The 15653-nt window shown below is 34.6% G+C and overlaps 4 protein-coding genes across 8 annotated transcripts; 3 read left to right on the top strand and 1 right to left on the bottom strand.

The window, feature by feature from the left end:
* The first annotated feature begins 52 nt into the window (after positions 1 to 52).
* Positions 53 to 2339, top strand: LOC123676051 (polyadenylate-binding protein 4-like). Its single transcript, XM_045611711.1, has one exon. It carries the CDS (start codon positions 347 to 349, stop codon positions 2099 to 2101), a length of 1755 nt encoding a protein of 584 aa, XP_045467667.1. The 5' UTR covers positions 53 to 346; the 3' UTR covers positions 2102 to 2339.
* A 129-nt stretch (positions 2340 to 2468) lies between these two features.
* On the top strand, positions 2469 to 5324 carry LOC123676052 (glutathione hydrolase 7-like). The gene is made up of 8 exons (XM_045611712.1): positions 2469 to 2620; positions 2681 to 2841; positions 3170 to 3321; positions 3378 to 3557; positions 3662 to 3810; positions 3867 to 4176; positions 4237 to 4505; positions 4794 to 5324. Exons 1-8 carry the CDS (start codon positions 2599 to 2601, stop codon positions 4964 to 4966), a joined length of 1416 nt encoding a protein of 471 aa, XP_045467668.1. The 5' UTR covers positions 2469 to 2598; the 3' UTR covers positions 4967 to 5324.
* On the bottom strand, positions 5320 to 13174 carry LOC123676048 (rab GTPase-activating protein 1-like). Of its 3 annotated transcripts, none has more exons than XM_045611704.1 (14): positions 12643 to 13174; positions 11862 to 12045; positions 11570 to 11769; positions 11294 to 11451; positions 11023 to 11211; positions 10663 to 10944; positions 9776 to 9938; positions 9427 to 9668; positions 8820 to 9008; positions 8446 to 8757; positions 7884 to 8058; positions 7443 to 7720; positions 6564 to 6749; positions 5320 to 6506 (listed from the first exon to the last, which is right to left on the bottom strand). In XM_045611704.1, exons 1-14 carry the CDS (start codon positions 12971 to 12973, stop codon positions 6198 to 6200), a joined length of 3198 nt encoding a protein of 1065 aa, XP_045467660.1. In that variant the 5' UTR covers positions 12974 to 13174; the 3' UTR covers positions 5320 to 6197. The 3 variants fall into 3 exon arrangements, with proteins under 3 accessions (XP_045467660.1, XP_045467659.1, XP_045467662.1); XM_045611703.1 differs by having other exon boundaries at positions 7443 to 7690; positions 12643 to 13035; XM_045611706.1 differs by lacking the exon at positions 12643 to 13174 and adding an exon at positions 12337 to 12482.
* On the top strand, positions 12878 to 15651 carry LOC123676054 (intraflagellar transport protein 46 homolog). 3 transcript variants are annotated; one of them, XM_045611718.1, is made up of 6 exons: positions 12878 to 13027; positions 13458 to 13618; positions 13676 to 13920; positions 13987 to 14248; positions 14343 to 14455; positions 15317 to 15651. In XM_045611718.1, the coding sequence occupies exons 2-6, from the start codon at positions 13532 to 13534 to the stop codon at positions 15615 to 15617; spliced, it is 1008 nt and encodes a 335-aa protein (XP_045467674.1). In that variant the 5' UTR covers positions 12878 to 13027; positions 13458 to 13531; the 3' UTR covers positions 15618 to 15651. The 3 variants fall into 3 exon arrangements, with proteins under 3 accessions (XP_045467674.1, XP_045467672.1, XP_045467673.1); XM_045611716.1 differs by having other exon boundaries at positions 13673 to 13920; XM_045611717.1 differs by lacking the exon at positions 12878 to 13027 and adding an exon at positions 13227 to 13369 and having other exon boundaries at positions 13673 to 13920.
* Positions 15652 to 15653: the final 2 nt, after the last annotated feature.

Genomic DNA, 15653 nt, shown 5'->3' with positions numbered 1-15653 from the left:
GTCATGCGCTCCATTTGCAAATTAGAAAGTGGCGCGAAAGATTGTATGAATTCATTGAGTATTTTGAAACGGCAAATCTCAAACAATCCTCGAAATACACCAAGCCTGGAACATAGTGGTGAAAAATGAATCTTGGGTCTAGTGACTTTCTAGTTACCAGATGAAAATATTTAAATCAAAGGTAGCTCTAAAATAATTTTAAAGCGAACGTCGCTAAGGGTACATACAAAAAACAATTACTTTAACGAAAAATTAGTCACTTTTTGTTTTTAATATATAAGTAGAATTTAGTGAAAAGTAAAGTTAAAAAGTTGTAAGTAAAGTAATAAGATACAATTTGGTGAATATGAATATACCACAGGGATTCAATTTTCCAATGGCTTCTCTATATGTTGGAGATTTACATCCAGATGTGACAGAAGCTATGTTATACGAAAAATTCACCACTGTTGGTCAGGTATTATCATTAAGACTATGCAGAGATTCAAGAACAAAGCAATCGCTAGGATATGGATATGTTAATTTCAATCAATTGGCGGAAGCCGAAAGGGCTTTAGATACCATGAATTTCGATTTATTAAAAGGAAAACCGATTAGAATTATGTGGTGTCAAAGAGATCCATCGCTGAGAAAATCTGGCATTGGAAATGTTTTTATTAAAAATCTCGATAAAAATATCGACAACAAGGCAATGTATGACACTTTCTCCGCATTTGGAAATATTTTAAGCTGTAAAGTGGCTCTCGATGAAAACGGAATGTCTAAAGGATACGGATTTGTACATTTCGAAAATGAAGAGGCGGCCAACAAAGCTATAGAAAAAACTAACGGTATGTTACTAAATGGAAAAAAAGTATATGCTGGCAAGTTCATTCCTAAACTAGAAAGAGAAAAATCAATAGGCGAAAAAGCCAAGCTTTATTCAAACATCTACATCAAGAACTTCGGGAATCACGTCACCGACGAACAATTGTACCAGATATTCTCAAAATACGGAAAAATTACAAGTTCTGTTGTGATGAAAAACGCAGATGGTTCTTCCAAAGGATTTGGTTTCGTTGCGTTCGAAGAACCAAAAGCAGCCGAACTGGCAGTGAAAGAAATGAACAATCGCGAAGTGAACGGTTGCTGTCTTTACGTTGGACGTGCTCAGAAAAAGACCGAACGTATCAACGAGTTGAGAAAAGTTTACGAACAGGTGAAGTTGGAACGTTACGCCAGATTTCAAAGTGTCAATTTGTACGTTAAAAATTTGGACGATTCGTTCGACAACGACAAGCTATGCAAGGAATTCTCTCAGTTCGGTACAATCAAATCTGCTAAAGTCATGTACGAGCAAGGGAGAAGTAAAGGTTTTGGTTTCGTGTGTTATACTTCCCCAGAAGAAGCCACCAAGGCTGTTACAGAGATGAATGGCAGGATGGTTGGGTCCAAGCCTTTATACGTGGCCTTGGCGCAGAGGAAAGAGGACCGAAGAGCCTTCCTCAACAATCAGTACATGCAAAGATTGAGACAGCAAAGTATCAACTTTCCAACGACAACTCCTCCGTTTGTGCTTCCAGCTGTTGCTTCAGGGCCTAGATTTTATGGGCATATCAACCACATTAGGGCCACCCCTCGCTGGCCAAATGCTGCGCCGATACGTCCAAACGGTACCTATCTACAAATGATGTCGAATCCTTCCTTTCGATCTGCCGCAAGACCTCTCCAACTGAACAATATCCGCAACGCTATCCACGCCAGAGCTATAACTGGGCAGCAGACACCAACAGCTCGCCCTAACAGCAAATACACCAGCAACACGCCAAGTAACATGGTACGCTCGATGAACATGGGACTTGGTAATGGAGGAGACAACACCTTGGATGCTAACACCCTCAACGAAGCCAACCAGGATCAGAAGCAGGTGCTGGGCGAACGTCTGTACCACGTGGTCGAGAAACTTCATCCCGAGATGGCTAGCAAGATAACAGGAATGCTGCTGGAAATCGACAACAAGGAGCTCGTCAGGATGATCGACGACCAGGACTCCCTAAAGGCAAAAGTGGAAGAAGCCATTGCCGTCTTGCAAGCCCATAAGGGACTAGTAGTTCAAGATTAATTTTATTCTTATTATCGGGTTCATTTACTAACGATGCAAACTTAGTTGTCCACATTCGATGTTTAATACCTAAGTTTTATTTAAAATGTAATTAAATTGGAAAGAATTGTTTTAGTTAATACAAATGCCAAAAATATTTACACGCAACGCAACATCTAATTCTTTCCAACTTGTTTTAGTTTCTGATGATTTTGAGAAAATTCGTATCATTTAAATAAATTATTACTGTTGTTCATAATTGGTTTCTGTTTTCTTCATTCTACTAAGCAGGTCGCATAAGTTCATCCTTGTCTGTTTCTTAACTCCCTCTCAAGGCTTTTTCAAGAGCCATTAGAGAGAGAAAGTGAGTGGTAAATTGACTTGAGTCATTTGTAAGCATTCTTTCTTTACCTGGGCAAGCATGTGTGAATTATGAAAAGTACTGTTAGTTGAATAACTCGCCTTAAAATTGAACTCTGTCAATACGAACCCGCTTAAGTCACATACCTAAGTGTGAAATGGACAGAGACAATTCACAAGGTATGTGTAATTATCCAAAAAGAAATATTCCTTTATTAAATATTTACTGAATATTTCTAGGTGAAATCACAAGAGAAGATTTGCCTTTAAAATCTAATAAGCCAACTTCTGCCTGTGAAGAATACATAGGTGGTTCCAAATTCATTAACATTTCATTTGGAACATTAACTGTTATAATAACCATTGCTTTAGTTTTACAAATTTATTATGGAGACTATCAGGTAAGAAAAAATTCGGATACAATGCTAAGGGTTTTTATGACCGAATTTCGGGCTTTCCCTCTGTGGTTTAAAAGGTTTTTCACCTGACGTTTCGTCTACAACTTCAATAGGCATCTTCAGAGTAGATTGTAACTCGAGACTGAATTTTTCCGAAATGAGATTTTGAATTTTTTTTATTTATTGGATTTAAAATTTTTTTATTTAATGGAATTTCCAATCAATCCATTTATTATTTGAATATATCTAAAATTCTATCCTAAAATTAAAAAAATAATTCAAATTGATTTCAAACATTTTACAATTTATTGAAAGAATTCTGATTTTCAAGGTAGTACCCCATGGAAGTGTCGCAACAGACAATCTTGAATGTTCTGAGATTGGTACAGCTATTTTAAAAAAAGGTGGAAATGCTGTAGATGCTGCCATAGCAAGCACATTTTGTCTTTCTGTTTTCGCACCCCATGTTACAGGATTAGATGCGTATGTGTTATAAATAAATAAAAAAAACTCTCCAAGAAAAAACCCATATATTTTAGGGATGGACAGCTTTTATTGTACAATCATAGGACAAGAAATCCTGCGATATTGGTGGATTTTAGTAATTTAAATGTATCCACTGACTTGCCCAGATTAGTGTTAGGGTTGGCTTATTGTCAAAAAAAATACGGATCATTACCATGGAAGGATTTGGTCGAACCATCGATTCGATATGCAAGGTGAACATTCTATTCTACCATTAAATTTTTCATTATAAATTTCAACAGAATACTTACCGGATTAGATCCGGTCAATTTTATTGAGGCATCTGCTTGTGTTTCAGAGATGGCTTTTTGGTTTCTAAAGTTCTAGTTCAAGCCATACAACTCAAAAAAGCTGAAGAATTATTCGGACATTTAGAAGCTAGCCAGTTAATTAAAGTCAAGAAGTTACCGGAAACATTACAAAATATAGCCGATATTTCTGAGAGTCGTAAGAAAATAAATAGTCAAACAAGAAAAATATACTTACCTTCATTATATTTACAGAGTTATATTCCTATATAAAACCAGATAATAGTCCAGTAGAATCCGAAGCTTACAAGTTTAATTTTAACAATTACAATATATTTGTACCAAACGTACCATCTATCGGGCCACAATTGGCACTTGTGATGCAGCAAATTGAGAAATTTAAATTCTCATTGGAAGATACAAAGAAAGCAAGATTTTTTTATAAAATGGCAGAAACAATGCAGATTGTGTACAGAGATTTTCAGATAGGACTCACATTCCACGAAGGGGTATCAGCTAATGTTGTTGCAGTGGACAAAGATGATAATTACGTATCTTTGATATCGTGAGTTATATTTCAAGCTTTATTCAATTCATCGGTTTTTATTTTTCTTTTGTTGAATAGAGGTTTGACTTTTCTTTTTGGAAGTGGAGAAATGACATCATCAGGTTATATTATGAATGCAAAAATGGAAAATAGAAGATGTAGTAGGCTACCGGTACTCTTGACCGATACACATCATATATGCGGTAGAAGAATAATATTCGGTGCTAATAATATCGCTCTGGCTGCTCAAGTTATTTCAACTCTTCTATTAGGGGATATGAATGTTACCGAGAGCATTGAAAGTCCCAGATTCCATGTGGCACCAATTGGTACCATTGGCATTGAACGTATGTATCCTAAATCTTCAAACAACACTTGCAAGCTGAATAGAGCACACTCTTGACCACAGGATTCTTTAATTAAAGTTTAGAATTACTAGTACCCTACTTTGCACCTGTAGTTTCTGATGATGACAACTTTGTGTCGTAATGTGCGTCAAATGTCAATTAAAAAAATCCTTAGGACAAAAGTGTGAATACTTCAGCTACAGTACCGAGTCCACAAAGAACTCGAATTATTACATAATTAAAACAATGTTTTCCAGAATGAGCACCTGATAATCTAAATTTTTTCAGGTTTTCATTACCCTTCTTTCGATAAAGAAATAGCTCAATATTTGCAATCTCTCAGTTCCATACCAAACCCTGTGTACGAACCATACGACAGTATTAACGTTGTTGAAAAAACTGGCGACTCCTTGAGCTCCCACTCCGATAGTCGTGGCGGTGGTATAGCTAGCAGATTCTGAGGATTCCTGTAACAGTTTTCTCGAAAAATACCAAAAAGTATGAAGGTTAACATGTACTTAAGTTTTCAGATACCAAGAACACTTGCTCCCACTACGAGGTTCTTAAAGCTAATAACAAGACTAAATAAATTGAATAGTAACAACAAACGGACTCAGTTTCCAGGGTATTTCAACATTTCATTAAAGTCTTCTTTCTGTGATATTATCATTGTTGATATTCTGTACGTTATTCAATATTAATTTTTACTTTATTTATTGTTTTGTATTTAACTAGATTTTTAATATGTATAAATAAACTCATATTATGATATTATATATTTACCTCTGATGGGTTAGTAAATAAAAAAAATGTAGAGTATTGAATTTTTATTAAAAATAAGTGCAAGTTTTTTAGTATCAATAAAAGGACTATCACGAAAGCTATCACTAAACTGATGGCACGTTTAAGTAGCCAAATAATGCAACATATATTTTATTTAGTATGTTTCTATAAATCAAAAATAACATAGGACACATACCAATTTAAATCTAAGTTGTGAAGGAAAATAAAAACAAATCAAAATCAATTATCGTTGAATAACATACGACATAAGAAGTTGACATCAAGAATATTCTATTTTATACCATTCAAGTGACTCACATATTTTTCATTTTTTGAGAATTTAATTCTTTGGACTAGGTAAAATATCAGAAACTTCAACTCTATCTGAATAGAGTTAAGGTTAATACCATACAAGATAAAGAAATGGTTCACATGTTTTACCCCAAAATGGTGAAAAATCTCAGCTTTTCACAAAATCAAGTTTTTTCTGAAAAAAAACTAAAATAAATAAAATACTTTGCTGTAACAAAATGAACTTTTCAATATCATGGGGTATATATTAATATCATGAATCATATCAATGTGATTGAATTGTTCAGAAAAAAAAAAAAAAACACCAACTTACTTCAGCACGTAGTTATTGTATATATAAAACATAAGTATCTTGGGAAAAATCCCCACTATTCGATAGTATCGAAATATTTCTTTGTAAAAATTGCTCAGAATGAAAATATACCTACATTTTCACTGTTGAATCCGATCTTCAGGCACTTTTGTGCAAAATAAATGATATTTTATTGGTTTCATTGCTATCCGGCGATATCTTAAATTATTTGTTTTGATCGTTATTCATTTTATTTCCAGAATACTCAAAAGCACCTGAAAATGGCTTTTGGAGAAATATATTCACTAGTTATGGCTTTTAAGGCTGCTGCAACTTTGAGAATCTTTCAATAGGGGCGGTGATTCTCCTGGTCTCTCTTTGGATATTGTCGTGTGGTCACTTGGTAGACTGTCACGTTTGACAGGTCCCACGTGTGACACAAAGGAGGGATTCTGACTCAAGTTAGGGTAATTTGTGGGATAATTGAAAGAAGGGAATTCTTTCTGTTTCGCTGCCTCTTTGATGGATGTCAAGGTCTTACTCAACCAAGGTGGCCAACTGTTTTTTGTGGTCGTCAAATCCAACTCGGCAGCCCGAAGTTGATGTGTGAGATCCTATTAATGAAATTAATAATTCATAATCGACTCAATTTGAGTATTTTGATTTCTTGCCTGATTCCTGCATTCTGCCTCCACTCTAGCCAATTTTGTCTCAGCTAATTCCAGTTCTAGTTCTCTTATCCTGTCTCTTGCTTTATCGTCGTGAGTTATTTGATCCCCAGATGCCATTATATATTCTATTTTTTTATCTAATGGCTCTATGTGTTTAGAACATTTGTCGCAGGAGTGTATTTTCATCTGAAATGGTTCGAATTGTTGGTAAAGAAAATAAGGAATCTTTTGCGCACTTGTTCGAATTAGTATTCATGCATGTTGTAATTTCTTTTCTCTAATTCTGTGGTTATTCCGTTCATTCTTCCACATCTTGTAGAACAAAATCGTGCGAGAATATATCAGAAACGCACAGTTTTCATGGTTATATTTTATTATTATATGTTGGTACTCCGAACTTTCCGCCACGGCTTTATCTGTCATTTCATGAATTTGCCTTAAAGAAATCAGTTCTGCCAAACAACATTTTTCAATGCAAAAATCACTAAATGATATTTATGGAAATATAACATTAATTTCAACAAAAATGCAACGAATTGGAGAAAATAATGTATAATACTCGTACAGAAGGCTCATTCTACCACTCGTTCATTCAAAAACGAGCTACGAAGTGGCGAGTTTTTAAAATTTTTTTAAATTTTGAACTCGTGGAAGAATATCAATGCCTTCTGCACTTGTATTATAAAGAACTATTACTTTCTCTGTAAATAACTAAAAAAGTTAATATCTTCTGCAGTTTCTGTTGTTTGAGGCCTTCCTCGGCTAAAATTCGAAAATTATAAACATTTGTGGGAAATTATAGCCTGACATACAACATACAACAAGCGCGCAAAAAAATCAAGTTCTTGTTTCCATCACTCATAATATATTTGTCCCTACCTTCAATATTTCGAGTTCCTTCTTCACAGCTTGAAGTTTGGTATCCATCTGGCTCTTACAAACCTCGTAATCCTGAATTATCGTTAAATTGGTCTTCTTGTCATTCTCGGCTTGATTTATCTCCCTCTTCAACATACCTTTCAGCTGATCGATCTCGTCCCTGAGAAGTTTGATCTCTTCCTCTTGGTTAGTCATCACAGTCTTGATCTGTTCCATCTCGTTGGCCTCCTCCACGTTATTAGCTTGCTCTGAATCCAAATTGATAATTTCCCAGTTGTCTAGAGGGACACAGATAGCTACTACTATCATACTTAAGGTACGTAAAATTCCCCCTTCACAAAAATTCTTGAACATTGAAATCAACTAATTGAAATTCAGGGAATTTAGAACCTCCAAGTTATAGGACCTCTATCACAAAAATTAAATCGATAAATAACTCACCTTTTAAGTCATTGAAGTCGCTTTCATACTTCCTCAATTTTTTTAGCTTAATATTGCAAGCTAACTTGATAAGCTGCCTTGCAGACTCTTCGGTTCTGCATTTTTTCGGAAGGGAAACCCTAATGTATTTCAATATTCCCTCAAAGTCCAACTGCAGAAGGTCCTTCTTGCACAACTGGAGGATTTAAATTGCACAATTCAAAGGTTTGTAGGGATTTTAGAAATTTCCGTTATCTTTCTCTGAGAAATAGACTATTTGACAGTATAAAGATACACATTACAATTATGAAAACAAACATTTTCGAAAACAAAACTTGATTTTTTACGTATCCGAGTGACGTCACTGATGACGTGTTGGTTGAAATTGAGGTTATGAATTTCACCCTTATGATTGCGTCTTTGTGGAGAAATATTTATGTAAATTGAATATACCTCCTTTTTAGTTGCTTAATTAACATCACCGAATAATTAAGAGAGGATTATAAAATTTGTGTCAAATAGTCTATTCTTTAGACTTTTTTTGGTATCAAATAGGGGTAGGCAAGTTTTCGATTAAACTTACCATCAATAGAGCCAGGGCGATTTGGAATATTGTGTCAATCCCTTGTAATAGAAACACATCGATGATGTGGAATACAAAGTAGAGTGGAAATCTGGCAGTGAAAAGGGTTAAAAACCATTGAGAAGCGAACATGTGAGTCTCAACACTATGTTCGGCAAAATGCTGAGACAGCGATGGCAGCTGTTCCTCCATTAAACGATTGAGCTGATACAGACGCAAGTAAAGGTTATCGAAACCATCTTTATACAAATCTCTCAGCCCATACTCGTACATCAGTTTTAACAACACGCAGAATGCCTGCTCTTCAGGCATCTGGAAACATTTGAAAGAATTTGTACACATTCTTATCCGACATAAAACTTTTCAATACTCACGTGTAATAGGAGGGTGGCTGCTAGAAAACTTAATCCTTGGCAATAACCAACTTCGGAATCGTAGCCTGCATAAGCTTTACTCACTCTGTAAAGTGAATCTTGTCCCAAACCACCAACTTCCTTGAAGAAATCATGAGCCGGAAAAGTTCTTGCAATGTCGCTTAGTATCACATTCTCACAATTGCTTTCCTTGAAAATAAAGAGAAAAAAATTATAGAAATTGAAATTTTACAGTTTTTTTTTTATGATTTGAAAAATGTTTTTTTTATTTCAAAACCCTGAATTTTGGTGAGTAAGCATTTTTGGACCTTCGCTCACAGGAACTTTTTTCATAAAATAATGTCAAACCCTTTTGAATTTGCAGGCATTATTCTGGAACAACCTGTGTACACAAACTTTCAGTGATATCTGATGATGATCGGTGATTTTGAGGTTATAAAATTAAACAACACTGAACATTCATTTTACTGTCTTGCAAATGATTTCTGAATTTCAGTTTGATCATATGGGTGTTTTTTCAAAATTGGGAAAACAAAATTTCATATGGGTGTAACTCTGGAACCATTGAAATTCGAAAATTAAAGAAACTTTGGTAGAATGATAGTACCTTTGTTATAAGGACACGATAATTGTCCATCATCTCCATATTTTCCTCAATACCAGCAAGTCTCTGCCATACTTCTCCTCTTAGAGCCTCTGGAATTCCCATCTTGACTAGAGATGTGAGTTGCTTAGGACGTTTATTAGTAGTCTTCCATTGATTAAGTACTTCTGCCCAATTGTCCAGCACATCTTCTGAACAATCCTTAGACACCAATCCTGTGCCACTGAGCAATGGTTCATCTCCATCTAAACAGAAGATAAAGAAGTATTATGGTTACAACTTACCAATTTTTTTTTATTCTTTCATGTTTCTACAAGTTTGTATCTGAAAAAAAAAAAAAAAAAACATTTACCCGAGAAGTATTCTTCTTTTGGCGTGATGGTATCTATCGAATTTATACTAGGCGATTGGATCAAACTGGTTAGATTCAAATTCAAATTGAGTAAGTTTCTGTCCAACTCTCCAGATGTCTCCATGCTCAACACATCATAATAAACATCTTCTGCTGAGGGAACCTATCGCAAAGAATGTTAAATTTTGTTTAGATTGTTGATACAATTATTTTCATATAGTTAAATCATTCAGGAGAGAATACAAGTAATTTTGAAAAAGAAAACAAGGAAATAAATACGCAAAAATTGTTTGTGAATTGACATAAACATGAATTTTTCATATGGAAAATAACAAAAATCAAACAATACTTTCTGCAATCCAAAACAAACAGAAACAGCCAGTAAAATATGTGCATTCTTACCAGAAAAATCAACAAAATATTGCCCAACCACAACTAACACAATCTCTAAATAAATTCTTTAAAACAGGCAGTTAAACTTTCCAACAAGGTCATGTCATGATAATACAAGAACCGCATTGTGTTATGGGACTTATCAACTTTAACCTATATTTTACAGCTGATAAGGTGCACATCTGTCCATCAAAATAAATTTCATTTTCTTTGCAAAAACAGTAATTGGAGAAAATCAATGTTTCAGTGCAGAATCCAGGAATCAAAGTGTTCAACAAATCTGAATAACAAATAGAAGTTTCTGTTGATAATAATTCCATTAAACTATCTCTAAACCACTATCTTTCCTTGAAAGATAACACATGGATTATTTGTCAAGTTTTATCTGCCACAATATTAATGTTTTTATCTACTCCACTAGACTGCTTACCATAAACACAACATTTTGTTTTGATGAATTTCATCTGACCAAAATAATGCAAATAAAAACTCACCTCTTTGAGATTGAGGAAGAACTGTTGGGTGAGATTCTTTTTCTGGAAATACCAGAAATTTCTCTCATTTTGACCATAGAGCCTGACCTTTGTTTCAATCTGAAACCGCACAGGTTCCTGTATTCCTCTTATAACTAAGTCTACAGCAATGGTCATATATTGCTTGATGTCCTTCGGTGTTTCCACGTTCAAAGCTTCAAAATTAGCCTCTGTGGGATCCCAAGTAGCACAAATCTGAGTGTTATTCTTGTCCAAAGACGTATTTGTGGTAGTTTTGTCCCTCTATTGGATAAAATAATAGTTACCAATAAATTAGCTGACATATGTCAGAATAATGACAGTTGAGGTTAGATTCCTTACCATTTCTAGAAGTTGCATGTCAGAATGTCTCACATGCCTACCTGCAGCAACAAGCACACCAAAGCACCTTTCAATCAGAAGTTGCGGTCCATTATCTGATACCTGCTTGATTGTGAGACACAACTGCTTTACTGAATTTGTCTTCAGTTTGAATCCATGCTTATCTTTGCCCACTGCACAAAATCCACCCTATTGAATGAATTTAATCAAAAAAGATATTCATTAGTGTTGCGATGAAAGTAATAACGAAGGCTTGATGACTTTTGTTTACCTTTCCATCATCTTCCTTTATTTCAAGGTTTACTTCGAAGACGTACATAAGAGTTCTAGCTTCTGGCAGAGTTGTTATGGATCCTGTCATATCAGCTGCGGAAGTTACTGAACTACTCATGGAACGGGAAACTCTTTGGAAGGCCTTCGCAAAACATGCTGCAATAATAGATCTAATAGAACTCGCCTAATTTTATAAAATTTTGAAGTCGTTACCCTTGGTAATATTTAACTATAATTAAATGGTGATTTTTGATAGTTCTATTTAGCTACATACCAGATACTCTAGTCACTGCTTCTGCTATATCACACCTAAAGACATGACACTGAAAGATAGCAGACTCTTGTGTTTCACCATGTGACCAGGTGAAAGCAAAACACCCCTGTTCTTGACTATGTGCGGGTCCACGAGCATAGAATAATATCCTGTGTATTTCATACCTAGATATCACAGAATTACTGTTGGCATCATACAACCTGAAAAAAAAAAATCAAACATTGTCACTTAACAAATTAAAATACCTATACAATTCGTTTAAAATGAAATTAGCATATGACTATTTACTTACACAACAATTCCTTGTGAGGAACTAGGTACAGAAACAGCTACTTTAATTCCAAGATCTACACTTTGTTCATTCAGAATAGCCATATTGCGTTGAATTTCTGCTTCAGATTTTGGGGCATTGATAGTTGCGGCTCCAAGGTAAGTCACCCCGGAGAAAATTGTGCAGTCTTGATCAATATCTGATACTGAAAAGAAGGTTGAGAGCGATAAAGCAAAACTCAAAAAACTGAAACTTTCTTTTGCCGAATCGGGTTTCCTTGAATTTTTAATATATAGAAGTGAATAAACAAAATAATAGCAATATAACTGTGCTCATTCAGTTTTAATGTTGACTAAATTTGGTCTGTTGAATTTCTATCCTTATGATCTATTTGGAATGAAAAACTTATTGATATTAGAAAACTGTTGCAGTCTGAACTATATATATTTTTTTTTTTGTAATAAGGTGAATCAGGAAAATCAATCAAACAGTCTACCTTTTACTAAGATTTCCATTATGAATGTTTTCATGGAAAGTGCTCATTTTTATTTGAATATTAAATATTCTAGAGCAGCAGTATTAAAAGTAAAATAGATTTTTATTCGTGAACAAAATATATTGCACACATCATTGGTAATAATTCTGAATTAAAATTTAAATGTTATCACTAAACAACTCTCTACAAACAATAACCAACATTCTTGAGATAAAACCTACACAAACAATAACAATCAATGTTTTTCTAATAAAATTCAGTGTAAGGGAGATCTGTTATTGTGATTTGAAATATTAAATACTTTACCATCCTCTTCACTTGATCCAGCTTTCATCGAGTCTTGTTTTTCTGTAGGAGATAAGTTTCCTTCTCCAGTAAGGGGGTCGTCACCTGGTCCAACAGGATAGCCGTAGAATTTAGATAGACCGACCTGTTTAGTGCTGGAATTGCTATCAAATTCATCGCCCATGCTTGCTTCCAAAAGCACCTCTGTTAATGCATCTTTGAGTTGCGTCAAATCCCCGTTTTTAATTTCCAAAGTGGGCGTTCTGCTTATTCCCGGCTTGTCAGTAACAAAATCAAACTCCTCACTAGTAGCTATAGATTCGTTTGATTTAACACTTAAATTGTCTTCCATAGCTATCTAGATGGAGACACATCGTTCGAATCCGTTTTTCATCTTGTTGATAAGGTAATTCAAGTGGAGGTGTTATAATGTAGCTATAAACTACATCGTTTGTTTACTGTTATTTGATATTAAACAACAGATACATTTATTTAAAAAATTTGTTGTTACTTCTTATTATCGGTGACACTTTGATAAGAATAGGGACAGCTGACACTGACAGCCGCTAAAAAATTTTGACAGATGTTTTTTGAATGGCGGAGGCGCGTTCCATTCAAAAATTTGAATAGAAATAATTTCCTGTATGTTTGAAACTTTACTTATAATTTATAAAAAAAATTACTTTCATCATTGAGCGTAAATTGAATGAAGTCTATTGAGTCTTGCATGCAATTTATGGTTGTCATGGTAACATATTGCAGTACAAGCTAAAGTACGAGAATTGTTAACTCCAATTTTCAATTGTGGAAAATAATGAGGAAATCCTCGTTTTCAGTCGTTCGCGATGAAGATTCAGATGGTTCGAATAAATCTTCCGATGCAGAGCTTGCGCCGCTCAGTACGAAAAATATGAAACAATTCAAGTATTTAGATAATTTGGAAAATGTTAGAATAGAAGACGACGATTCGGATGAAGAAATGAAGGATTCTGGCAAGGTGACACTATGATTCGCTATGCTTTTTAGAACTTAATTAATTGATTATCTCTAGAAGTTGCCGAAGCAAGAATCAAGGAGACTTTCAGCCGGTAAAGACTTTTCTTTACCGCCAGACGCACCTGTGAGAAAATCAGCATTGACAAAAGTAATTAGGAAAAATTCTAGTGGAAGCGAGGAAGAGGAAAGCAGAAACGATGAAATAAGTAAAAATATCAAAATACCTAACGAATACAACCCAAGTTTGTATCAGAATTTGGATGTAGATGATGATATAAGAGAGTTATTTCAATATATAGTTAAGTGAGTCTACTCGCAATTATATATACTTGATTAGTATATTATAGACTTCTAATATGTTCATTATAGGTATATGCCTCAACAATTAACTTTGGACTATAAATTCAAGCCTTTCATACCAGATTACCTGCCAGCTGTAGGCGATATCGATGCATTTTTAAAAGTTGTTCCACCTGAACCTAGCCTTTTAGGAGAACAATTCAACATCAAAGAACACCAACTTGGAATTTCTATACTAGATGAACCTGCTACCACTCAAAGTGATTCTGCTTTGCTTCATTTGCAGTTGAGAGCTTCAAACCTTGGAGTTCCCCAAGATACATCGAATGTGGTATGCTTTATTCCAATTAATAACATTAGAAGGAATATCGCATGATGAGAAGACTCTAATTAAAAACTGGCATTAATTGATAGAATTCTTTCAGATTGTCAAAAAAGTGGATAAGGTGGATAAAAACCAAAAAGTAATTGACAAATGGATCAAAGACATATCAGATTTGCACAAAAGCAAATCATCACCCTTCGTTCGATATACAGAGTAAGTTTTGTAATTGGAAAATACTAGATACTATTATTATATGTCAACAATGAACGAGAGTTGGTAGTGAAACACATTTTTCATCCAAATTTATTGATTCTCATCTTCAAAATAGGGTTTTTCAGACATAGGAAGCGCGTTAACAATATATTGCGCGGGGATTTAAACAGCTCGCATTCTATTGGCTGTAGTTTTCCAATAGGAATCATACAATTTGAAATGGTTATAATGGCAACCTTAGAATATAGATATTATTAATGTTCTAAGATGGCAACACTGTATATTATTTTTGACATTTCTTATGTCATTTGGGTTCAGTAGGTTACGCCATTTAATCATGGAAAGATACACGCTTCAATAACGTTCAGAAATTACTTTATCAAAAGTAGTACTCAGCTCTGAATACCGAGAGTAATTTAGGAACAATTTATGGACGACATTATTCAGTGAATTGACTCACTACACTATTCGTCGTATGTTAGACAACTTTGAAAATAGTACCAAGTAAGGCTCAATTACTGCTTTTAAATTTGAAGGTAAAATTTGAAACAGAATTTTTGTTCTAAATTTTCATCTGAGCAAAATCGAGGACAGTAAACCAACTGTAGTGACTCTTTGCTAGCTCGAGAGATGGTGTTTTACGTCAAACTCACCACGCTCCGTTCTGGAGAAGGGTGTATAGGGCAGGGACCACTGAGTTGTCACACTGATGATTCCGTGATGAAACATCGCAACTAATTGGTTGAGAACGCATCGACACTATTAAATAATATATGAAACTCGAACATAGCATACTGAAAAATTTTAACAATCCCCCTGATACAGGCAGTTGAATCTTGGAATTAATTAGTTGACTTTTAGGCCGATGCCTGATATAGACGATCTGATGCAAGAATGGTCTGAAGAAATGGAAAACCGTCTGAAGGAACATGGATTTCCATCACCTGAACCAAACATGTCTTTGGATGAGTATCTAGAATTGGTTTGCGATTTATTCCAGATACCAACATCGAAAAATAAGATCCATTCCTTGCATGTACTTTTCTCATTGTATGCTGCAGTGAAAGATTCTAAATTTTACAAGCCAGCCATAGATGAAGACAAAAAAACCGAAGTGATAGATACAAATAAAGATGAACCAGATCAACTTGTTCTAGACTAGTTATAGGATGTGAATTAAAGTTTTAACAAGTTTTTT

The sequence above is a fragment of the Harmonia axyridis genome, chromosome 3 (genome assembly GCF_914767665.1).
Source record: "Harmonia axyridis chromosome 3, icHarAxyr1.1, whole genome shotgun sequence".
Lineage (NCBI taxonomy): Eukaryota > Metazoa > Arthropoda > Insecta > Coleoptera > Coccinellidae > Harmonia > Harmonia axyridis.
Note: the sequence above shows the minus strand (reverse complement) of the source record. Positions and strands in the feature narration are given on the sequence as shown.